The following is a 26,416-nucleotide window of genomic DNA, read 5'->3' as shown; positions in this document are numbered from 1 at the left end:
ATCTAAAGTTTAGACTCTAAACACTTATCATACCGAGGTCTAATTTGTGTCTATCTATCTTCAGATTTCCCATAACGTTGTTTTGTCTCAAGTAAATAAGATTTGTCTTTCTGCCTTTTTCTGGGTCACTGTTGATGTTTCAGCTCTTGACTTCAAATATCTGCAGAGACTTACATTTACTAAAGGAATGCATTCAATTGATTTATTTCACTAGGCGTACATTTACATAAATTACAATTGTAAATATCGCCTTGAATTGGCATAATGAAATAAATCAATGTAGTCCATTCCTTTAGCAAAAGCAGTGCAGAAAGCTTTACTGCAAAAACTGCACATCTGCAGTGCAACTACATATTTGGACTACAGTTATAATCCTATACTAATAATATCCAATCCCATAAAGATAATAATACAAAATAACCTAATTAACCTCAAATTGAGGTCAAGCAGATGATGCATTCTGCACTGACTGAAGACAATTTGGAGTAAAAAACAACAGAAGCTATATACACAGATACAAAAGAATGCTGAACAATGGTTTGGATTATACAAAATTAAGATTAGGAAATGGCAAGATTATGATAGAATTACCCCAATGCAAGTTCTTTCTTCTTTTTGTTATTTTCAGATTCAAGTCTGAGTCAGAGGATTTCCTGTATCACTTTAGCTGTCTCTGACGTCTTTAAGGCCACACTTAGTTCCTGTTAACTGTACAGTTATTGCCTTGAAGCTAACCAAGCAATGCATCACCACCAATCTTTATATTTCCGCTATTAATATCCATGTAGAAAAGAGACACATAATTAATTTACAGGACATTGGCAGAGCAAAACAATCCTTCTGCGGAACTAATTTTGTGCCGTGAATAGCAAATCTACACGTCATTTAGAGCATACATGAAGATCTTAGATCAATACATCACTTCATATGATATAAATCTGTAAAAAATAAAAAGAATCTGTATAGTTGACGTGAGGATCCTACATCAAGTTCCTAATGAAATGAGCTCCCTATCTCAGCAACCTTTGTAGATGTGTGCTTGTGTTATCAGTGCTCACACTGCACATCAACAGCTCTGAGTCGGCAACATGATACAGCATACAGTGTGCCAGACTCCCTCACGGCCGCAGCATATACTGATCATATGGGGGGGGGAAGAGAGAGAGAGAGAGAGAGAGAGAGAGAGAGAGAGAGAGAGAGAGAGAGAGAGAGAGAGAGAGAGAGAGAGAGAGAGAGAGAGAGAGAAAAAGAGAGAGAGAAAAAGAGAGAGAGAGACAGAGAGAGAGAGAGAGAGAGCTGTGGCGGGTTGTGTCAGCATGCGTGCTATCAATCACTGGCATTCCTACGCTTTCGAGCAGCTGGTCCATTCAGAGGTATAACATAATGGATTCTCTCCAATTTCAGCCTGATGAGAAAAGCCCTTAAAATGAGGGATGCATCTTACGGTGACACATCAGTTTGTTTCACCTGTGCGATGCTGCCTTTTGATTATTTGAAGTGTAATAGTAATGCAATAAAGCAAGCATCTGTTCATTTGAAATACTAATCTAATAATATTTTCTAATGCCCAGGAATTCGGGAGGTTGAGCTGAAAATAAATAAATTCAGCCATTCAGGTGAAATAGAACCATTAACATGCAACAAATTGTCTGCCTTTTATTTGAGGATAGATCCTTTAGATTTTGATCTGAAAATTCACATACATTTTCATGACTTTTATTCTATTATCATTAGTAGTATTTTTCTCTGGATTATGAAACTAATGACAATAAATAAAGGAGATTGTTAGATTGTTGTCAAATGTAACCCACAGAAAAAAAGAGAAGCTCTGAGTTGAAGCAGCTCAGAGAGCTCTGTTAGCTCCCTCGGGGCTCACCTCTGTGCGTCCTCCCTGCACTTCAAGTAGCTTATGCACGGGAATTTAGATCTAAGAAAATTGCTTCAAAACATTCCCAGCACTGAAAGTTTATGAGCTTATGTGGGGCAGTTATGACTGAAGAACTTATAGGGAAATGCCGTAGATCACAAGGGATGCCACAACTCTGTTTGTGACCCACCAGTGAACCCTTCTGATCCACGGCTTGATGAAGAGGCAGAGCAACCGTTTTAAAGTTTGAAAGATTATTACATAACAGGAAGTGAACTGACCAGCGTGACATGTCAAACCAAAATTACATTTCAACTGTGTTTAGTTAGCCCAATTGGCATGAAATGTAAATATAAATTGCACTAAAGTAATGGTTTTATCCACACAGAAAGCTGTATTTTTGCCCTTGCAAATAAAAATGGTATGTGTTGAAAAATGATACAGATGCAACAGAATGACCCCAGCAAATTTTGAGCTGTCACATGTTTCCTGTACTATTTTAAGTACAAGTACAAAGCAAACAGCATTTTGTTAGGGACACATTGTTGGTTGCTAGGGAGCTGCCTGGCAGCACTGGCGGGGAAGTGACCCTGACATTTTAAGATTTTGATTCATATACTGTATATCCAATTACTTTTAATTTTCTTTTAAATTGTGGTAATAATGCAGGCACAGTAGCACATTCAGTTGTATAGTCGCTCCCTTGATAGTAACACAATTTAGTATGTTACTCCTGCATTACCCAAGTAAAAGTTTGTGTTATTATCCAAATGTATGTAAAATATCAAAAGCTTTATTATTATTCATGGATTAAAGTAACATTTTACTGTTTCAGTTGCTTAAAGTTGAGCTAATCTTTGAGATTTATAAAGGGCTCAGTGCTGCTTTCTGTCAACGGACAAACAGATATCAGCACTCTGCACACAGCAGAGAAGAGAACACGTGCACATACAAACACACAGCATGTAACAACCCGGTCTCCTTGCCTTGAATTTGTATTTATGTATTGTACTTGAGAAAATGTACTTTGTAACAGTCCACTACTGGTCCTTGTTGATTGTGCTTCATTAAGGATAATGTTCAAAATAATGTATTTACAGAAGAGCATCGATCATAGGCAGACATACTGGTCAACAAATGGATTTTGCAGCTAATTGTACATCACAGTATCTTTTTATTTGTTTGGAAACAGTTGGAATAAATGAACTAAGCAACCACAGACCCAAGAAAACCTCAAAATGTCCGCCAGGGCTCTCTCCGGCTTGATCTGTATCAATTTGGAAAGGCAGTGCGCACTCTTTTCTCCGACAACATTATCCTGCTACCAAATCCCATATTCATCTGTGAATCATACGAGTTAAAGAGAAATTTATGGAAATAAAAAAGGCGATGATGAAAGAAGGTGAAATCTCATGCGTCTTAATGCGTGTGTCACATGCAGAAGGTTCCTATGGCTGTTGGTGAAAACGTAGCTTTACTGTCGTCCGCTGGGGGATCAACAGCTGACTGAAGAGAGAAGTGGTCGGCAGCCATGCTTAAACTGTTCCCCTCTCTCGGCTCTTTTTAGCAAACATCCTCCTGATGACTATACGGCCTCAGTCTCCCTACATAAGAGCTGCACATCTTCAGACGTGTGTGCGCTTGTTCACACACAGCCTTACCCCCCTACCCCCACATTACAGACCTCATCCACTTAAGCACATTTCTGATTCAAAGCACTGTACACGCTTTTTGCACTCTGCGCGCGCGCGCACGCGCACACACACACACACACACACACACACACACACACACACACACACACACACACACACACACACACACACACACACACACACACACACACACACGCCCCAGATGCAAGTGAAACATTTACAGATCACATGCAAGCACACACAAGAACACACACAGGAGCATAGTTACATCCACGTAGGCATGAAAACACACACACACACACACACACACACACACACACACACACACACACACACACACACACACACACACACACACACACACACACACACACACACACACACACACACACACACACACACACACACACACACACACACACACACACACCACAGAGACTTCCAGTCCCCTCCCCCCAACTGAATAGTCTGTTCTGACAATCCACAGGACAGCCGGAGCATTGACGTCAGAGGCAGGCCCATGAAAATACAGGGTCCCTGGGGGGCTGAGGGAGTTATGCACATCTTCACAGCTTGGCTCGCAACTAGTTCAACAACAAATGAGCATATTACGGTCTCTGTTTACTCTTATTTGTTGAAAAATGAAAATCATAAAAAAAAGGACTTCCACATTTACACAAAGCCTGGCATGCACACATTTGCATGCAACTGCAATGCGGCTCATCTGAAATGTGACGTCAATGGACGTCATTGCACTGTGATCCATTAGGACAAATGTGAGATAGGTGCATAATTTAGGTTAATGGAAACACAAATCACCGCACATCATTGCCTGCCCGTTGTCGTCTTAATAATTGCCATTTTGAATAACTGCTGTCAGATTGTCGTACATTAGACGTACCCAGAGGAAAGGTTTGTTGCTCCCTCAAATGTCCTCACAGTCCCAGGAGAGAAGATGACATCTTGTTTACCGCTCAATGTTCTGAACCTCTTTCTGTTTTTTCTTTTTCTTCTAAGACATCATTAGGACATCAGAGCCATTAATCTCATTGTTCTCTTTCGTTCTACTCCTCGCTCCTTTTCCAAGATTGACTCTGTCACATTATATAACATAGTTGTATTTTTTTGTCTGTAACTACATACAGTATGTGTAGTTACTGTGGTCTTCGATGTGTAAAAAAAAAATGCTTGTGTCTAAATGAATCTTGGTCTGCATAGATAGAAAGCCGTATAGATTATTTAAGGCAATGTTAGTGATACAGAAGAGAGTCACTACATTAAAAGGTGCATGTATCTTTAGGTGTGTGTTTAACATGGGACGGATATGAATTTAATATTGTTACATTTTGAATAAAGTCATAAATAAAAGTGCACAAATTAGTTAATGTTGCAAAACACTCTGAGGTCATCCATTGAACATACTTAGTTGCAGGTTCTATACTGTCAGTGTAGATCTTTTATTTCATTTATATTTTTTTATTCCAAAGTAAATACATTTTGCATATGAGATAATCCAAAAATTCTAAAATGTTCATTGCATCACCACCATTAATACAATACAATTGGCCCTATAATGGTTGCAGCAACTAACCAATTGAATTATATAAAAAATGATCCGCATGGTCATCATATTGCTGACATAAAATACATCATATCAAACAATAATAACCAACGAACATAAACAGCAGACATAACTCATGCTGAATTGTATATGTGCGTGAAATGTGGTAAACAGAAAACGTGCATCTCATCTTACATCACTTATTCACACTTGTCAAATCTATCTAGTGCTCACTATTTTTATACTGCCAGTGCTCTTAAGTTATTCTGTCATTAGCTTGTAGCAGCTGTTTGCAACAAAATGGCAACCAAGACCAAAATGGAGAATACAAGAAGGCACGAATGCAATAGAGGAGACGCTTTTCTCTGCATTACACAACCTTATTCTTCACTCAGCCGGACTGACTGCATTATATAAATTGATGTGGTGTCACCACAATGCAACAAAGTCTTGGCTTTCAAATACAGCCACCCACTACTGTTGAAATTGCTGACAATGTCCACCCAGAGGGTGTTGGATTATCAGAACCATGACAATGATCTTCATTGTTTGGCCAATGGGATCTAGTGGGTCCACTGTGGATGTACAGGAGGGAGGAAGGTAAGTAGAGCAAGTAAAGGTTGGTCTCAGTTGACAATACCTGTGTTTCTTATGGCCTTATAAAGTGGTACAATTGTTGATTTGAACCAGAATGATTTTATGTTAAACCAGATGATACTTGGAATGTTGCGCTTGCCCAACAAAATCTTTGATGGTTTCCTCCTTGTTGCAATGAAGTCAAATCTGGATCCAAGCTCTCAATGAGATCCAAATGTACACGTTAAACACTCAGGCATTTATAAGTGATGCTCAACCTCTTTACAGTGCTGCAGAAATTGGGCAAAATAACCCATTCTGTAGTGGCTGCTTTGAGTTTGGTATAGCTGTCAGGAGTCCATCTGAGCTTGGTACATGGGCATCTTCTCAGTGGACATGTAGACCTGAGCACCTAAGTTTGTGGTCTGTTACTTGTACTGACTCAGCTGTATCTTGGAGGACTTCCTTCTACATGGTGACGGGAAATTAGAAGTCCAGTGCAATATAACCGTTAAAAAACAGGATGATTTTTTGTTATCATTGTCTCATCAGTGTGTAGATTATACAGCAGGGATTACATTTTGTGTCCCCAAGTGACCATGGGCAAGTGTCCACTAAAAAAAACCGTTGCTCTTCAGTTGCCTGCATGTCCCTCCAGAAGAGGCTTGTCAACAGGAAACAGGCTGATCTGGTAAAAGTTGCCTTTTATGGACTCCCCTGACAGTAACAGCATGTTCATGTACTTATGTACTTATGACTTCTGGTGACTAGTAGTTCTTTTGATTACCAATGTTGAATGCACTTCTTGTAAGTCGCTTTGGATAAAAGCATCTGCTAAATGACTGTAATGTAATGTAAAAATGTAATGTTCAGGGAACCTGAGGAGGATGATGGGCCTAATTTTCATTTGGAGTGGAGCTGATTCAAATGGCTGATCATAATTAAAACACAGTCCTGTTCCCTCAGTTATGGTGTGTTTTGTGATATAGCATTCTGCTGTCTGCTCTGTTTCCTCTGCAGATATCTTAGATGCCTGTGTTGCTCTAACAGCACAGCCTACTTGGAAGCCTGAAGACTGGCTTTCAGGGTCACCAGAATGACAGAACTGGATACCCTCCATCTCTACCTGCCAATGGTACTCCAGAGTTTAAGCTCAAGGAATGATGAAACTGCGTGACTGGTCAGGGGGCAGCATGCAGACTGAATAGACTGACTGGATAATCCAACCCAATTTGGTGCAGGCCATGTAGAGTAAATACCAGAGTCTAATTCAGGCTAGACATTCCATTAGACTCCCTTCTAGAGAACGATTGTTAAACCAATCTTTCTGAAAGACTATACTATATTGAGATATTTTGTTTGAATTTTCAACTAACAGGAACCTATTTACAGCTAGACTTTGTAGCAGTCTGGTAGGCAATAGTTGTTAAGTCAATTGGGACAATTATCTGGTCAAAAACTGATAATAATTCGGTCAAAACCAAGCAGCAGCAATACCTCATTTGCAAAATTACCACATGCCTACATCCCACTTAACTCTGTTTAAAAAGGACTACAATGCTGCATCAAGTATTTAAATACAAGTCCGGTAGAGTCTCGACACTCAATATAATCTCTAGTAAATGAATCTGGTCAATGATGGTGAATCATCACTGCTCTAACAACTGCTCTAGCAACTCTTACCGGTTTGGTCTACCGGCGGAGCTTCAGGGCTCTTCTAGCATGTCCTCGGCAGCAGGCCTTTAAATGAAGGTCAAAGGTCAGTGCAAACTGTAGCACCCCTGGAGGCTGATGCATATATGAACATCACTGCAGCCTGAACATGGTCACTTTAATCAGTGAAAAAAAACAAACACCCAAACTTTAGCAATGTATAGGTTTGTAAGCTAACACTCGATGTGCAGCAAAACTTACCCTGACCACAAAATGAAGTGTTTGTAGCGTCAGCGCACTCCCACAGCATCAGACACACTGTTGGCAGACAACGTGGACCACTGTGCTTCAACTGTGGCTAAACAGTATCATGCTAAATGGCTTGTATAATATTAAAGTACAAATCTTTAGGCCTAAACTTGCTAGGACCTTTTCATTTACAGCTAAGGGGTTTCTTCTTATTAGGGAGAGACTCAAAATTTAAAATTTGTTTTTCAGTTTTCCTTCCTAAATTCCCTTTGAGATTAGATTACATGCCTTTAAATTATCTAATTTTCTTTTGTTTTAGTTTAATTGTAAATTTGTCAACATAATTACTGTAAATGAGACCAAGAGGGATAGATTTGATGGGTTTTTTTTCCCCTGGCCAAATGAAAAAAGGCAATCCCAAACAAAATATAAATTATCTTTCTCCAATAGTGTTTATTTAAAGCTTGTTCACTACATTGCGTTTAGCAAAACTACGCTTTGCAACTACACTGTGCAGTTGGTGGACAAAATGTAATGACGGGATCCATGATGAACATATTTCAATGCACATTTTAACAGTTTTAATGCAGCAGTTGACTGAAACAGTGGATGCCGGCGTCTGCTCACGTGCCACATGCTGACAAATTTAATGTGAACATATAACACCTCTAAAGCTCTCAGTGGCACACCGTGATTTAGACCTTGCACTGCACAATTCAATTCAAAAGGAAAGAGGATTAACATCGGTAATATGGCAAGAAATGAAAGACATGTTGATAAGGTTTCTATCAATGCATGAGAGAAAACGAAGAAAGCACGTTCAGAGAGTGCACAACGGACAGGTGGTGCAGATTTGTAATGTGGGGCTGTGTGGAGCGCTGCAGTGGAGGGAACTGCAGAAAGCACATGAATCAAAAAAGAAAAAAAAAAGTGTTTAAATGGGTGTAAAAAAAAAAAAAAACGTGATAGAAAGAAATGTGCAGGGAGGGAGGGAGGGAGGATGGTGGTGCGTGTATCTGCGTCAGAGCTGCAGCCAATGAAGTCAGAGATGGGGCAGGCTCAAGCAGGAGATGCTGTTAGTGCCACTCACAGCACCCACCTGGGCCTCATGTCCTCTACGTCACAGAGCTGGCACAAATTATGCCTGCCTGAGTGTTTGTCTCACACACACACACACACACACACACACACACACACACACACACACACACACACACACACACACACACACACACACACACACACACACACACACACACACACACACACACACACACACACACACACACACGTAATTCATGTGCATTAAACACATACGGTATACCTCACTATTCTAGGACATTTAAATTAGCGCATCAGCAGTCGTGTATTTTATTCCCTTCAAAAACAAATACAGCTCTGACATTGAAGGAAGCTTTTTAAATTTTTCTCATAATGCGACAGTGTAACATACATTATTCTAACATCAAGCTGTTCTCCATCAAGCTAATATTTATGTAAAGTAAATGCAACATATGGCAAGATAGCTGATGCAACTGAGATCTGAGCAACCAAATGGCTTTCTTACATCAGTATCACAGGATGCAATGCTAATCAAGCAACCAGTCCAGAATTAAATTATATGTTCTATTTATGCTATATTGTTTTAGCATTAAATTGTATTCCTCAGGATTAGCTGTGCAGTGTGCTTAAACATGTACCGGTACTGATTAATTAGGGATTTTTCTCTCTTTTTTTTGGTAAAAAAGGTGCAGTTTTGAGAAAATAAACAACCTTATTTCTTTCACAAACAACTATTTTTTTTTCTCTGACACAATATTTACACACACACACACACACACACACACACACACACACACACACACACACACACACACACACACACACACACACACACACACACACACACACACACACACACACACACACACACACACACACACACACACACACACACACTTAGATTAGCGGGCAGTGTTTTCTGTTGGCACCACATCTGACCTAGATTATCACATCTGTAATTCTAGCGAATGATTATGATAATGAGCATGTGGTCATAGGTCTGTGCTGGGGAAAGAAAAAAAAAAAAGCAGCAAAACAAACAGTGCTCGTTCGCTTTGCTGACGTCACTCAGCCGTGTGAAACGCTTCACTGTGCAATCTTGTAAAACATGCAAAACAGGAGGTCAAATGTGTCTCCTCAGATGTGCACATGAGAGCGGGCACGTGCGATGACGTGTTGAGCTCACTCATGTATATAAAACACACAGACAGCTGCAAATGTCCTAAAATAAAATGAGAAAGTAAAAACTGAAATACTATTGTTTCAGCTTATGATCCGTTTTCTTCATTAAAATGTTGCTTTCCACCGCAGGTCTGCTGACTGGCGTGATGATTTTTATCAACATAACAGCTAAAACATTATTCAGATTTAGTTTTTTTTTGTGTGCCTCTGACACTGTTGGAACAGTGAGAGCAGCAGCTGCAGCTCTGCTGGCAGGAGTAACATCCTATAGGTGATGACACAAGCAGGAGACATGAGCCATGACCTCATCAGCTCCCCATCAAACCAGTTGTGGGGTGTAGCTAAAGACACTTCTTCAAGTACTTGTGTACAATTTTGAGGTCCTTCACTGGGGTTTTTCCATTTCATGCTATATTACACTTCTACTCAACAACAGTTTGGTGGAAAATATTGTATTTTCACTTTACTACATTTATTTGACAACTTTAGTTACTAGTTACTTTGCAGATTTAGATTGTTAAAACAAAATAGAATCTATTAATATCTTGTTTAGCTCCCCAGCAGTATTACATTTGAAATTACCCCCACCTTTACCAGCTGCAACATTAGTTACACATGCATCACTAATAATAATAATCTGCATATTATATATAATGAGCCATTCTGCATGATGAGTACTAATACTTATGCATTTTATCGAATAAGATTTGAAATGCTAGATTTTTACATATAACAGAGTATATTTAAAATGAAGGAAGCTTTTTATATTGTGGTATTAAGTAAAGGATCTGAATACTTCTCACCACTGCATCAAACCAGCTCTCTTCTCTCACACACACACACACACACACACACACACACACACACACACACACACACACACACACACACACACACACACACACACACAATGATGAGTTCCTACTGGCTTTACAAAAGGCAAATCCCTTGGTGCTATACGATGCTGCCACACGTGTGTTGATCTCTGAGCTGAGAAGCCAACAATGTCCTGGTCAAGTGTAAGCCTTTTAACCACCAAACACACAGATCGGATCATTACTTACAGCTGAGTGATGTCACACAGCCTGTCAGTGTGTATTTCTTGTGTGACGCTGTACGGGGTGTATACAGTGAGGAGCTGCTGACTGACTTTGATTCTGCTTCTTGTGCAAGCATTACACATTAACACACACCAAGAGGAAATTATCTTTAAACACAACAACACAGCTCACAACATTTACAAAATGAAAATATATACTTTACATTTTATAATGTTGTACTGGAATTTACCCACAACCTGCCTGATGTGCCTTTATGTCATCAGGACAAAGAAGAAGAATTATCACCCTTACTGCATTGTTATAGAAAATGTGAAAACATTGTGATGCTCATGTAATAATAATGATCAAATGCTTAAATTTTATTTTTGTTCAGTTTTATTCAATGTTAACAGAAGCTAGGTGGAAAGAAAAGCACAGTGACAGACGAAAGTATGAAAGTCAATTTGGTTATTGTTAATTTGAATGAGTTGACAAACTAATTTTGTGCCTTAGAAAAGAAATGCTTCCAAAAGAGAGAAAGAAAGAGAGGTCGGTATTGAGCGAAAAAGAATCTGGGGAGTGGCTGGAGGGACGAGCCTTAGCTGGCTGCCTGCAGCCCTCATCAGACGCCAAACAAAGTCAGTGTGATCATAGGTGAGAAATATGGGTGCTGACGTACAGGCCTGTCAATCTCTCTTCACAGCGGACATCAGAACTGGCCCAGACGGCCGAGCACCCAGACGTCAAGTCTGCCTTTTTACTGATAACACATGGATACAATCCATTCATGAACTGAACTAAACTGCGCGCGCGCACACACACACACACACACACACACACACACACACACACACACACACACACACACACACACACACACACACACACACACACACACACACACACACACACACACACACACACACACACACTCCAGGCTTATCTAGCCCTTACTCGATTTGAAACTACAGCATTGTTTTTCTGATTTATTGTATTTTAGAATACAAACTTAACCGCGTTCAGCACTGCTGTCAAAATTAAACTGTAATGGAAAACCAATAACCTCAGTGTATTGTAAAGAATTATTGATAAACAATAAGGTGGATTTAGTTTTTTCCATTTTTCGGCCTTCTGCTAGTTGACACAAACACTGTGCCAATGAAACCTCTTTTTACATGAAAGGATCATATTAATCTATTTTGTGGAACCTTTTAGCAGTGATTACCAAGTCTGTAAATAATAATAATAATTTGAAAGAAAAGAAAAATGTTAATCCAGAGTTACTGGTTGTGTGCTCTATGGTGAATATCTCCGACACCGCTCCCTCCATTTCACCTCAATACTTTAGCTCCACCTAGTGTCCAACTGTCTGAGGACACTGATGTAGACATCTACCAACTGTGAGGGCAAAGGTCAACATTTAATATAAATGTAAAAATGTAACAAATTGGATGAAATTAAAGACGTTTTGATTCTATCCTTATGATAATCTTTGTGTGCACTATTGTGACCTGCAATACACGTTACGACCACCAAGTGGTGTTCTTGCACAAGTTGAGCTTGTTCCTAACCGGCTGCAGCTACGGTCCTCATAGACTGCTCAATTCAGAGAAGAACATGGATAAGAATATTCATGAGGATGTGTAAGCGTTTGAATGTATGCAGGTTTGCGTGTGGTTTTGTACACCAAGTGCTCTGTGGCGTCACGATGGTGGCGAACAGCCCTGCTGCACTTTCAGCATCGTGGGCACAAAGCCAAGCTAAAGAGACACACATGGAACACCGCTGGAAAGCATGGACAGTGTATGACGTCGAGCTGTTTCCTCAGATTAATCTATGAGGACAAACCAATCCACAAGATCTGGAACTATTCTCTCAACACTCGAATTCAAAGAGAAAGAGAAATTCTAACCGGCCACAACCGCACTGACCTTCTGTCTCATAGGAACAGGGCCTTTTTGTTCCTGTAAGCGGAGGCCATTTTGTAATGTTGTTCTTGATCTACTGTCAATAATGTGGGAACACCATCATTGTTACAATGGAGAACATGTATGGCAACTATTTGCTCCAATGGGTCCGTTACAAGAAAACAAAGATGACACAGTCAAATTGTTATCTGTCTACCCATAAACTCCTTTTTTTTTTTTTTAATTCCCCACGTTTTATTGATCTTGATCAAAAAAGCAATGTGTAAAGTTTCAAGATTTTGAGGCAATATTTAAGCTGTTTCATAGAGGTTTTGTTTGTTTTGCTGAAACTTGTATCATGCACAAATGAAAGGGGTCTCTCGCAATTCAGCTCTATGAAGAGGTTTAGCATTTACAGTTTACAACCCACAACTTTAAAGTTAAGGTTCACTTGCACCTCTCTCTTCAGAGCTGTTTTCATCAGCAGCAGGCAGATGCCTTTCTTGATATAATATTTATCTCGTAATGTAAAGTTAAAAATGACAATTTACTGAGATAAGTTGGTCTTGGCAGAGGTGGACTCTTTGTGATATGTACTCCGGTTGTGAACCAGCTTGTGAACCTGCAGATGGACTTTTGCAATGAACTGTTATCACCAATGGTCCAAAACACAGATGCCTTTATGAGTACGAGTCATTCTTCCTTCTGTTACAACCCACACTTTTTAAAATCCTTCTCAGTGTACTTATCACAATATCATCCACCGTGTTCAAGAACAGCCGAATCTCGCTGTGTCTCAACCCAAGCATGAAGTAGGACTTAATCAAATCATGTAAATAAGCCATTTTCCTCACTTTATCTATTGTCTGCATTTAATTAGTCAAGCAGTTTAGTTAAGAACAAATACATAAGTTACCTCCTATTTTATTATTTCAATTAGCAATGTTTTCAGACATCAAGGTTCATGCCGAGCTTTGCACTGGTATCTTACTATAATGGAAGATAGCTGGTGATTTGCACAGCTGAAGGCCTGCTCACCAGCTGTGGTGGTGGTTGGTGGCCAGGGGCCTGGAGGGGGCACCCAGGAGTGGCCCTGTAATGGACAGGTCCAGGCTGCACACCAAGAGGCAAGACAAAAAAAGCATTGTGGTCCTGATATGAATCTCAATGCCCCTGTTTCTACGCCTCCCCTCCTGGCCTCACCGGGGATATCTGAGCGAACAAAAACGATCTCCATGAGAAAATACGAGCGCGAGCCCTCAGAGGCCGTGAATGGAGCAGCGACAGAAGCAGCACTGAAGTGGCAGGTGCTAGTTTTCAGATTCAGTTCATGATGCACAAATATACCATAGCTTTATTATATTTGTCTGCTTTTTGTACCAGCAGCCATTTAGTTTGGACAAACAATTGTATCATAAAACTGTTTAACACATTTTATTTAATTTTAAGAGGTTTTGTTTAAAGCAATGAGTATGCACAACGATTATGCATGATTTGTTTTATTAAGAAGTTCTCCATTCTTCATAAATGACTCCTTAGTGTGTAAAAAAAGCTGAGTGTTCTGTTCAAAATCTACATTTGCTGTGACAGTGTTTTGTGTACAATGTAATGCTGCCAACCTGCATCAAAGCATGCAGAATCTTGAGCAGGAGGGGTTCAGTGGGTGTGTACCCCCTAAGTAGTCACAGATGCCAGGCGCAGTCGGGGAAGGAAGCGCACGGCTCTCCTTCCATGTTAGCCAAGGGGAACTCTCATTTGGGCATGGACCCAAAAAGATACAGAGCCAAAGACCGTGATGCAAACAGGTCACGTCTTCAGCGCAAACAAACAAGTCTGTCGGCCCGAGGAAGCCATAATATTGACTGTAATTCTTGCACTGCATCTTTGACTTTATATTGAAGTCTTAAAAGGATCAATTTACTCAATTTACCAAAAACTTCTATCTAACCATGCAGATGAATGTGATTTAATTTGTCCAGGTTTTGAGATTTCTGCCTCCACGCAAGTACAATGGAGGTATACGAAATTCTATTATATATCACAACGTTGGAAAAAAAACTGCAATATCTCTTTCTAGAATAAATATTTCTAATTTCTTGTTGAACCTACTTTCTACCAAAGAACTAGTTCTTATGAAAACTGTTGTTCTGTGGACACCTGGCACCGTTTCTGGAAATACATGCTGCTGATAAAATTTCTAGCCTTGGCATTACTACAGGCACATTTCTTTGAAAAGTGGGTGAACAGATCCTTTTAAGTGTCAAACTTTAAGACGTTATCTGATACAAAACAAGAGTAAATTCCAGAGGTTTCAGAGGTAATATGACTGATCTCGTCTTTAAAAAGAAATAAAAAGTAAAAGACAAGCTAAGATGAAAGGATGTATACATGCTTAATTAGGGATAATTTTCCCAAATCTAAACATGACAAACGTAGCTTTAAACTTCAATAATGTGATGCAAAGGAAACACCAAACAAGTCCAACACACACACAAGCCGTTTCCATTGCTACAGCACTATTCATGCAGGCAGACACGACTCTCTGCTTGAAGGTGATGCTGTTCTTGGCCTTGAACTTACAACTCATGTCATGTGTTTGCCAGCATAATAGCAGCCACACTGCCCATCGAGGCATTTCAAAAGCTGCCTCTTGTAAATGAGGGATGCTTGAATTTGAAAGTAAAAAGTGAAAGTGGGGTGACCGTGGCACATGGGGTAGAGAGGGCTGTCTGGTAACCGCAAGGTTGGTGGTTCAATCCTTGGTTACTACATGTGCTGTGCCAAAGTGTCCCTGAGCAAGACACTGAACCTCTAACTGCTTCCTATATACTAGGGATGGGTCAAATGCAGAGAACAAAAAAATCCCCACTGTGGGACTAATAAGGGATTTAAAATAAATAAAAATAAAAATAAAGGATGTGCTGAACCAATGTTTTCAACTACACAGATCACAGGCACTATAAGGAAAGCATAACCTAAGAACAGGACTGGATTTTGTTTGTACTGGCCTTTGTATACCACCTGATTGATATTTTACACTCAGTCAATGTGATCATCCCAATGACTAGATTAAGACTTTCACAAAAGGGTTAAATGTCAGAGGGGCGTGACACGTAAAAACACAGTTTGTTACAGTAAGTGTGTGTAGAGACCTCGTTTTGTGTCTGTTGGTAAATGCAGAGAGCAGTAAGTAAGTAAGCAGCAGTAGAAAATAACCCTCCTCTCAATGCAGGATCCACATCAATCAATGAGAGATGATCAGTGGTGGGGCCAGAGGGATGGTGCATGCCCCCTCTGGTTAACCCCCTACCAGTAGTGACTTGTTACCATGGATTACTGAACAGGCCTATCGATGCCCAATGTCCCTGGACTACAGCCATTTTATGAAATGCTATTTTTCATTTCTTGGTGAAAAGTCACTCATACGATTATAAAAGAAACACACAATGACCAAAATGAGACACAAACAGTTTTGCATCACTTTCAGTCTGGGTGTCTTTTACATTTTTACTATTTATTAATATTGTTTCATATTAGAATATTCAAAGTTGTTTATCTGGCATTTATTTATCACACTGACTAAACAATGTCACTATTGATCATGTACAGTTTATTATTGCCAATCATGGCTCTTCTTTTATTTAAAGAAAGTAAAGTTATTGTTTTATTTTGATTAATTTACCAATGGAAATGTACATGGAGTGCCTGGTCTGTGCTGCTGGTTATTATTGTATCCACAACAGTTTATTTCTATTTTCTCTGTGCACATAAAAGGGTGAGCTAGCATGCCGGCCCCCTGGGTGCACACAACAGGGACACCATGATGGTATCCGGCTGGGATTATCCCTCAGAACTCACACACTGCAACACAATAAATCAACCCCACGTTTACAACGGAACTGGAAATAGTAATATAGGTGAACCATCATCCATACAATGCCGTTTCTGAATCAACAGGTCCTTCTTTGCCTGAGTGATAGTGGCAACAACTCTGATGCCACAGTTGCCTACACATTCTGCTGTAGCAGACGATAAAAGTCTGTTCTGCAACCAAACCTGATGAAACACAATGTGACTCCACTGAGAATTGATGAGAGATTACAAAAAGTAATCCGCAGCAACACACAATATTGTTTTATAGGGATAAAATACTTATTTTAGTGGAGAGGCATTGCATCATGTCTCTGTACAGCCATGTTTAATACTGTATGGAGTTAAGCAGCTGTAGTGGCTGTGCATCATGAGGGTTTGAAGTGCTGGTGCCTCTGACTTTGCAGTAAACCTGTAGTTCCAACTAAGAAATGCTCTGTAGTTTCATCAAGCATTCCCTGAAGATATCACATGCCTGCACTCTTGCAACAGCTCAACGTTCACTCATCTCTGACCATGACTCCTACCTTGGTCGCTGCATCCAGCTGGCGGAGATTCCTCACACTCCTGGTCGTCGGGACTTTTCCGTTTCTTCGACATTTGCTGCTCCCTATTCGAGTGATGGATCTATCCACCGCTGAATCGATATCTGCTGATAATGTGAGACACCTTCAACCGGCAGGATATACAACACAAACAACAGTCTGGGGGAGGCGAAAAGAGAAACGCGAACGAATCTCAGTCCCATTCATTCAGATCCCTTCTCTGTATGTCCTGTTTTCAGCGTGCTGTGTGCGCAAAGTTACCATGTGGTGGCCAGCCAAGCACCTGGAGACGCAGCGAGGCATGGAGCCGGGTCAGCTCCTGATTCCCGCCGCTATCCGACAAGATGCGACTCCGGGGACAGCCCGGGGCTTGTTTCTCTTGACAAATGAGAACTATTTGCAGACAAAGGTGATTTGTCGATCATGTGCGTCGCGGATTATGCTCGAACCCCGCTCAGATGGAAGTTACGCACTGGAGGCAACTTGTTGATCCGCGTCTTAAGGTGGGTTGCGAGGTGGTGGTTTCCGTCATTTCGTTTCCTGTCTTTTTGAATATCAATTTAGATTTTCAACGTTGTGTGAGGTGTTTAGCTTGAATGGTGCTCGGCGACGTCATACTGCAAGTCTAATCAGGCATAGATGACGCACAGCCGGCACAACGGGAACTCTTGGGTATCTTGCAGAGTATAGGCCAATGTAAACGGAGATTATCTGGAAGTGGTCTGCCGGCTGAAGCACGCCAAAGCGCGTGTCCCTTTGGCAGCATTTGAGTTGCGCACTAAGTTGCTGGTAGAAAAGGCTCTCCGGGCAACATATGTGACGGAGGAGAGGATTCCTCCAATGCGAAAAAATTGGAGACACTGTACAACAGAAGTGGTGGTGTGGGGGGGAGCGGGAGTACAGCAGCCTACCTTTCTTTTTTACAACACCATGAGTCCAGCGTGGAGAAGAAAACACTCTATTTGTCTGTGACGATTCTTTCACAAAACCTCCTATTCCACGTGCCAGAGTAACATAAATCGAACTAACACGCATGGTGTAAGTGTTGGACGAACAGGTTTGCTTTCACGTCAGTGAGCCACAGAGCAACTGGAGAATAACGCTGTGATTAATGCAGCTGGAGATTCGTAGTTTTGCACGTATAGACTATACTATGGAGGAGGCAGTGACGCAACCGGTCTGGCTTTTACAAATTGCTTGATGGTAGTTTTCCCCTCCGGTAGACTCAGCCCTGAATGCCAGAGAAAAAGAAAATCAGCGCTCCTCTTTTACCAACGCAACAATGGACTGTGCGTGCACTCAAATTGGATAAAACTGCACAGACCTTGTCAGATTATCACTGACTTCTACTTTTCACACATTATTTGTCCCGGATGAGTGCCTGACACCAGTTCAGTAACAGTCTTCCTCCGCTCTTCATTTTCTCATACGCTGATTTATTTATGAACACTCCCGGGTCAGGGGATCATATTCCATTCACTACATCTGGTTTAGATTTCCAGAGCAGCGCCTATACTGTTTCTCCAAAATGTGTCACTTGGATGTCAGGGCAAATAGTTTTGAAAATAAAAAGCTGGGTGTTTTTTGTTGTTGGTGTTGGTGGTGCGTATATATGCGCACATTCGCGGCGTGTTTCTTGTAAAGAGCTACAGTTGCATTCATGCCAATGACGCTGGTATTTCGTGGTATTTTCTGAAGGCAAATACGCCTCTCTCTCTCTCCCTCTCTCTCTCTGGCTCTCCCCCCTCCCATCCCTCATTCACTGCAGCTACTGACGTCAAGACATGCTTGCGTCAATGCTCCCTGCTTTGACAGAGAGCTTTTTTTTTTCATTGGGATCATAATGGGATTATTAGGCTTAGAGAAATACCCTGCCTTCATGGCTTTTTAGATTTTTTGATAGATGTCCCATTATCTTTTCTCGCTTTAAACATTATTCCTTATAAGGACATAATTGGCTCTTAAAGCAAATCACAATAATTCAATGATTGATATTATTGTACAATATGCTTTTTACTTCAGTTCTTCTATTCATTTTGCAATAGTTTATAATAGCAATTTACAAAAACCTTTAAATAACCGCAATGCATTTATTTATGAAATAGTTCACAAAATGAGGAAATTAGTCCCCTTTTTTGTTTGGTATTATCTCATCTGCTGATTGATTTGATATGTATGACTACTCAGTTTAAATATCTCTGTACACAGACAAACAGCCATTGGACACACGCAATAGTAGCACATGGTGACATGTTAACTATACAGACAGACCATTTCATCCACCAGTGAGATGCAGTTGTGTATTCGATTTAGCGGATTAGATGTCTGTTCCTTCCTGTCAGTCTGTGGTTGCCACTTGTACGAGGGGGAAGGATGTCATGATGTCCGTATACGCTGACCTTGATCTTCTGGGCTGAATGGGCTCTTGTGCCTGTTGACTGGCCTTGTCTCACTTCAGCCATAATGCCTGTCTTTAAGCTTTCTCTGCTCAACTGCTCTGTGCTTTGAGTCACTCTAGGTCTTAATAGTCAAACACCTTACTCTGAACATATTAATGTTGTTGAATGTTCTCTCTAAGTGACTGTACTAAGCTACTGTACAATTCACCTATATGCAGCTTAATTAAGTGCAAATGCAAACCAAAAAAAAGATGACACCAAAGATCATAATGTCACAATAAAATATCCTGTTGCACATATAGAGGTGAATGAAATCTTGCATATACACTGAAAGATTTTTTAAAGACATTTTAAAGGACAAATATTGTTCTGTACTTCATAACTAGTTGGGACTTCAAACAAGACTCGGATTGTCACCCTTACCTTGAGAGCAACAGTTTAATAGCATGAATGCTATTTTGCATATGGGGTTCATCCACAGCCAACACATGTTTGGTAGTGAAACATCAGCAAGGTCTGATGATATACATAGTGTAATTTAAATTTATTTCATTTAAGTTTCATTCTTACATCTTACATCAACTGAAGTATGATGCAATCAACAGCTGCTCTGTAGATCCTGCTTCCTGTTATGCAGAAGAAGCTCCGGTGTCAAGAATCTGTCTTTTTTCCTCTAGTTGTGAAACAAAACCCAACCCCATGCTCTGCCCTTCCTACCTGCCAATCAAGCAGTTTAAATATCAGTATGACAGCATTCTGGTGGGCTTCACTGTTAATACAATTACGTCTGCAAACAGAAAGGAGACTACCTTGTGTGCTGCCAACAATTTGGAGCCAGATTACTTGTAAATAACTGAGATCATGGAGTCACTTCTCTACAAACTTACTGTGCCTGATCATCACCCCTTGAAGATCCACTGTCAGCAACACTATGACACATGAATATCTCCGGTATGCATGATGCCCTTCCTTTGGCAATATGAGTTCTGTGGAGACAATACATCAGTTAAGAGCAAGTTAGGAATTGCACACAATGTATAAGTTATTATTTTGTGAATTTCACCCAGTTTACTTAAAATCTCTTTAAGGAGAATGCTTGTAAAACAGAAGACGGATGGGTGGAGCCCTAACTGCAAATATGGGAAGCTGCTCTGATGGACTATCCTGAACTGAATTGAGCCTCTATTGCAACATTTCGTCCCTAGCTCAATACAGTCTGCATTTAAGTCTGTTAAACACATTGTTTGGATGTAGTTTATCGGTGGTTAAGCTTAGCATGAGGGCTACGGTTGTGTTTAGTGTCGTCAATTGTAGTGAAGGTAGTCTGATTCTTTTCTTTACTTCTGAAGCTTCTCATTATATTTTGCAGATGTGGAGGCCCAGATCCAAAAAGGTGGTTGTGGGTGATCCTAAAGGAAAAAGGTTAGTTTTCTTCAGGTGTATCTTGTTAGTTTTTAGCAGTTGCAATCCAGGTAAGTGAGATCTGTTATCTTGCTGACACTAAGGATGAAGAAAATGTCATTCCATTTTGAGTTAGAATATGTTATTGGTCAACAATTATTAGAAGTTACTAAAGTTTGTAGTAAAATTATGTTAGATATTCATGTGAAACTATTTTCATTTAGAAGGTTTTCAGTTCAATAATGTGGGTCAAACATGAAAAAACACACTGTAGTATGTGGAGAGATAATTTTCATGATATGCCAGTTCTGACAAGACTTTATACATTTTCTCACCTAATTAACAAAATGCATGTCTGGGCTCGCACTATGACGGGATGGTGGATCTGTGCCTACTTAATTAAATGTGACAAACCATGCATTATCCAACTTTGCAGTTTGAAGTATATGAAGAACTTGTGTTTAACCAAGTGGTTAAACAGACTATGATATAAGTTGGTCCCTTTCTGAGTAAATACACTTTCATAACCGTGACCAGATCCATGACACAGGAGACAATGATGCGTCACCAATGTCTTTTCGGAGATTTCTGCCCCCATGTCAGGGAGATGTGAATGGAAACAGAGTGCGAGGGCTAAAGCTGAGTGTTTATCTCTGGGGTTTCTCAAGCCGACATCCGCAGACCATCCATGCAGCCGTCAAACGCCCTCCTTCAGATATACATAGATGTAATTCCTCACCCATGTGTGAAAAATACTCCTTCTCTACTCACAAAAAGAGGGTTTGAGTTTTTAAGCTAATATCACAAGTTTTAACACCGTAAAGAAATTGTAATAACCAATAATGAAATGACAAATAAAAACACCAAACAACCCCAATATAATGTTTCCTTGTCCTATTCAAGTATGCATAATAGTATGATCATTCAGGATGACAGCAGTATGTTGTTTTGGGAAAATCAAGTTCATTTTAGTTTATGTTGCATTTACTATTGTTTTGTCCTCTTTCAACAGCTGCTGCACCAGTACAGCTCATTTGATCATAAACAGCTGCCTGAATGTTAATCACGAACAGAGACAAAACTAACAAACATGCATATGAAGGCTATTGTCATTTTAAGGGATTGGGATTTTGTGATGTGTTTTGGAAGATCTGGTGTTTGGACTGGGGATTAATATATTTAAGGAGGTAGGGTCATTATTTAATGTGTGATTTCTGTAGAAATGATGAAAATCTTATCAAGAACCACTAATGAGATTTGAATTAGACCACTGACCTACTTTTATCTCCCAAGGAACCAAAGAAGACTCAAATCAATCTGTCCCTTATGTTGCTGGGGACCTCCATTAATCTAAAGCAACCCTGGCGGTCCCCGGACCGGACTTTGTGAACCACCCATGTAGATTATAATTTTAAAAAATGCTCACTGGAGTAGTAGCCAGATACTGTACATAGGGATGAAATAAATGGGCCAGAAATCACATGGTGTGGTGTGGCATCACAATGGCACAAAAAAACAAAAAGGACACGGTGACCAAGTTGGATGAATTTGGACAATTTAAACAACAACGTAAAACACAGTGTAGCAAAGCACATTCAAGTTTTTATTGTCATGTAGCTGGCCTCAAAAACAGCCACTTGAGAGACCTTGACATGTTTTATAATGATATGGAAAGTTGTGTATCGTCTGCATAGCAGAATATTGACATTAGATCCCCCTTTTCATTTCATTTTTAAAACAATCTGAAACACAATATCTCCAGCGGCATCATTGTGGTACAAAGCGATTGTCTATTTACATGGTAAACCTCAATTATTTGTCATTTACACTATAAACAATGTTTTTACATTTTTCAACATTTGTTTTGTCTACTGCTGTGTTTTCATGAAGCTATGCTTAATATAAGCAGGTTAAATGGATTTTTGGTTTACAAACATTAAAATATAAGTTTATCCTGCTATGCTGAACAAAAACATTAGCTGAATTTAAGGGAAAATCTACCAAAAATAAGGGCAAACATATTCATTTTGTTTCTTGAGTTGAAAACACATATAACACTCGCTGATTTATTGAAATCAACACCTCTGTAGCTTCTTATTATCAATTAAGAGGTGAAGAATTCTTTGTTAAATAACTCAGGATTAATTCAAGTGCCCAAAAACCGAAAAACAGTCTTTTGCCTGTGAACTTTGATTTGGAACTATAATATAACATACTTAATTTGGGATTGATTCTTCCTGTAAATCACAGCAGATCAAACAGCCTGCAGACATTATTTCATGGCCGTCTCTCTCCAAACTTGCAGAGACGCTTCCATCAGAGGGACGGAGGTGTCACAGGACTCCAGGCTAAAGGCAGTCGCCCGTGTGGTGTAGTGTCATACTGAGCTGTGTCATGCACTTCTGTTGCTGTGCCGCTGTCGTACATGGGAGAGCCAGAAGAGGGCACTGTGACTGAGTGAGACAGGCTCGGGTAGTGGCTGCTGGACCCGCGAAGGAACTGGGAGCTCAGGTTGTTGTTAATCCCCCCATTCTGGGACACGGGAGTCAGGGGCGAGTTACTCACAGACCACAGGCTGGTGTACTGACTGTACAGAGACATGGATAGAAGACGTCTTACTCAGCTCTTCTTAGGGTATTTTATAAGTGCAACTCATGCAAAAGGTTGTGCAATGTGTAAAATCTGGCAAGAATTTTGGTTAAAATGTTCAAAAAATTAAACATTTTCAACAGAATGTGAAGAGGTTACAGTGCACAGAATATCCCTCAAATTGATTTCTTACCCAACTCTGCCTAAAAACAAGAAATGCATCAAATTACTGTACTCATGTAGTTATTTTTCTCCACCAATGTCTGATATACTATAGGCAAGCTTTATTTCATATCTTGTCTTTTCTTTTATCACCATAACTATTAACTTCACTGTTTGTATGTTTGTATTATTATCTGTGTCTATCTTACTTGAATATCCCAATTCTTTTGTAAAATTAGTTATTCTTTCGGTCTATATCATCTTCTTTGTGGTTGTGAGTTGTATGGTTATGATTTAATTTGGTGCAATAAAAACAAACACAATACAAACCTGGAGTTAGTACCAGAGGTGGAATTGTGGGCCATGGGCATCATGCTGGAGTGTGTTGGCATCTGTAGACTGGACCAGTTATCGTGGCTTGAGAGCATCGACAGACAGGCTGGCGAGTTATCGGAGTAACTGACTGTAACACAAGACAGAAGCACTGAGGTTTAGCATGTTCATAAGTCCCGTGTGATTTCAAATGTATATTTGTCAGAAGTCATATTAGCACTAAACCTGTTGCCTTCCCAGTACGATACAAGACTTCCTGTCCCCCTGATATCAGTCTGACAGTTGAAGGTGTGAATATTCTCTCCATACATTCCCCGTCTGAAGCCCAACCATTTACAGCTTTGTGGCTCCACTCACACAAAAGCCAGAGGAATGCAAGACATTCTGTGCTCAGCAACATTTGTTTGCGTTTCTTGTTAATAGCCGGAGAGGAAGTGGTGTAATTCCTGGATGTGTGACGGTAAAGGCTGGAAGAGAACACTCACTGGGCGAGTTGGTCCGATGGGCGTACGGACTGGTGTAGGGGGAAGAGCGGTGGTTTCTTAGGTTGGAGTAGCGCTCACAGCCGTGGGACGGCGAGAGAGAGATGGGACTCCCAAACTGGCTGTGAGGACTGGCAGGAGCGCAGAGAGAGCCTGTGCCTGGAATAAACCAACCACCTACTGGTTCCACAGATGAGAAGGGACATGATGAAACCATATCAGCACCACTAGCTTCCAAAATGAGACATGAAATCAGAAAAAAACAACAGAATACCCACATTGAGAATAAGTCGACTGCTGGTTTTCAATGGCATCTTCTCTTACATCTTTGTGATCACTTCTGAAAAAATGTAAAAGATTGATGACATACTTTAAATAATGTTAAACTAAACCTTTACACATAGTAAAGACATCAATAACATGTTGTGAAAACAATGTGGATTCTTACCTCTCTTTCGCATCTAAGAAGGCCTTGGCAAAAGGGTTATGCTTTATTTTAAGAGCAGTTATCTAAAATCCAAACATAAATGACAAAAAATAATTAGGATTGTGTTTTTCCGACAATAAAAATCATAAAAGATATACAAAATGCTGTGCGTAAATGTTGTGCGTAAATTACGCACACATTTTGCGCGCATACAAGAAACATTATTGATGCTTTGGTTTAAGTAATATATAGTATTGCCAACCTCTTCGTTTTGGTACGCTGTTACTGCTATGAACTGTGTCTCTGGGAAAGAATGGCTGGTGATCATCCTCCTCGGGCCTCCAACCCGGACTATATGAATGCGTGGCTCGTACTTGTGCAAGGAATTTAACATTATCTGGAGAAAAAAAAAACAGTTCAACACGAATAAGGTTATTTAATATTGTAGATTTATCATTTCCACGTGTATTTTGTTTTGAAATTAGGTTATTTTAATAAAAAAATTACTTTGTTTTCCCGAAGAAAAACAAGGAAAGTACAATATCGCGGATTCTCTCTTCTACTTACCTGACCTCCTCCGTTGAGTTTATTTGTGAGCTTGACTTTACTAAAGGAGACCGGAGCTTTCATCCAGTGTGCCCCAAAGTTCGGAGAGTCCGGGTGGATGTACACGCAGCTGGGGGTTTGAGGTTCAGGTTTGCCACCAGGGACCCACTCCCCGTTCACGTATTTCCACCTGTGATTGTCCCCAGATACGAAGTCCAGCAAAAAGGAATACATGGCGTTCGGGTCCAATCCAGACACGTTCACTTTCAGCACCGGAAACATGCGCCTTGATAAAAAAGAAAGAATGATAAAAAACAGTGAATATTTCTCCTTTATATTTTATTTTATCTGGTGTTGTATACTGTGTGTTTGTATTTAAGCTCACCTGCCATTCTTTGTAACTATCATTTCATTTGTAAGATCCTTAAATTTCTGCCAAAGCTCGTTCTCATCCAGGGATAATTTCAGTTCCTTCTCCGTGGGGTCGCCCTTCTCGCTGCCGGCCTGCAGCTCACTCTCCACGGCACTGAGGAGGTGGTCCACCCGGCTCTGACTGGTCTTCCCGGGACACTCAGAAGCGCCGGTGGCCATCCTGTCCAGCAGCTCCACGGCTGAATGTAATCACAGTTCTTATTGAAAAAAACTAAACAAACTAAACCTCTTTCCTCTTCTTGTGTCTCCACAAAGACAAGCAGTTTTCTCAGGACGCTGGACGTCACGAACAGCCCCCAAATATATATAGGAGGAAAAGAAGCTCCGTCTCAGGATGGGTGTTTGGAGCAGAGATGGTTGGCTCATCTCCTCTTTGATCTTTGCGGGCTTGCCACCGATTGGCTCAGAGCAGCCATAATCATTGAGGTCCACAGGATGACAGCTTTTTGAATAACGTAGTTTAACCCACTTTATTACA

The 26,416-nt window shown here is 40.3% G+C and overlaps 2 protein-coding genes and 1 long non-coding RNA gene across 5 annotated transcripts in view; 1 reads left to right on the top strand and 2 right to left on the bottom strand.

Moving 5' to 3' along the window:
• The window catches only part of pde10a (phosphodiesterase 10A), a 52,002-nt gene extending 34,634 nt beyond the window's left edge, over positions 1-17,368 (bottom strand). For all 3 annotated transcript variants that reach the window (XM_068724776.1, XM_068724812.1, XM_068724784.1), the window contains exon 1: positions 17,150-17,368. In XM_068724776.1, the coding sequence (XP_068580877.1) occupies positions 17,150-17,222 (73 nt within the window). In that variant the 5' untranslated portion in view covers positions 17,223-17,368. The remainder of the gene's footprint in view (positions 1-17,149) is intronic.
• Positions 17,369-17,436: 68 nt separating this feature from the next.
• LOC137882658 (uncharacterized) lies at positions 17,437-23,965 on the top strand. The gene is made up of 3 exons (XR_011104090.1): positions 17,437-17,670; positions 20,936-20,988; positions 23,273-23,965. It is a non-coding gene; the product is annotated as an uncharacterized lncRNA (long non-coding RNA).
• On the bottom strand, positions 23,284-26,176 carry tbxtb (T-box transcription factor Tb). Its single transcript, XM_068724871.1, has 8 exons — positions 25,892-26,176; positions 25,528-25,792; positions 25,223-25,357; positions 24,982-25,043; positions 24,812-24,873; positions 24,537-24,713; positions 24,049-24,181; positions 23,284-23,554 (listed from the first exon to the last, which is right to left on the bottom strand). The coding sequence occupies exons 1-8, from the start codon at positions 26,095-26,097 to the stop codon at positions 23,284-23,286; spliced, it is 1,311 nt and encodes a 436-aa protein (XP_068580972.1). The 5' UTR covers positions 26,098-26,176.
• Between the last annotated feature and the right edge of the window lie 240 nt (positions 26,177-26,416).

This window comes from Cebidichthys violaceus, unplaced genomic scaffold (assembly GCF_023349555.1).
Source record: "Cebidichthys violaceus isolate CVI_PGR_0920_01 unplaced genomic scaffold, fCebVio1.0.p SCAF_10, whole genome shotgun sequence".
Classification (NCBI taxonomy): Eukaryota; Metazoa; Chordata; class Actinopteri; order Perciformes; family Stichaeidae; genus Cebidichthys; species Cebidichthys violaceus.
This window is presented reverse-complemented; position numbering and strand designations above follow the sequence as displayed.

Coding starts and splice junctions, on each gene's coding strand:
- tbxtb (XM_068724871.1), bottom strand. CDS start 26,097: ATGGCCACCGGCGCTTCTGAGTGTCCCGGGAAGACCAGTCAGAGCCGG. Junction 25,044..25,222: donor CAGCGTACCAAAACGAAGAG/GTTGGCAATACT, acceptor TTTGGATTTTAG/ATAACTGCTCTTAAAATAAA. Junction 23,555..24,048: donor ACCTCTGGTACTAACTCCAG/GTTTGTATTGTG, acceptor GTCTCTGTACAG/TCAGTACACCAGCCTGTGGT.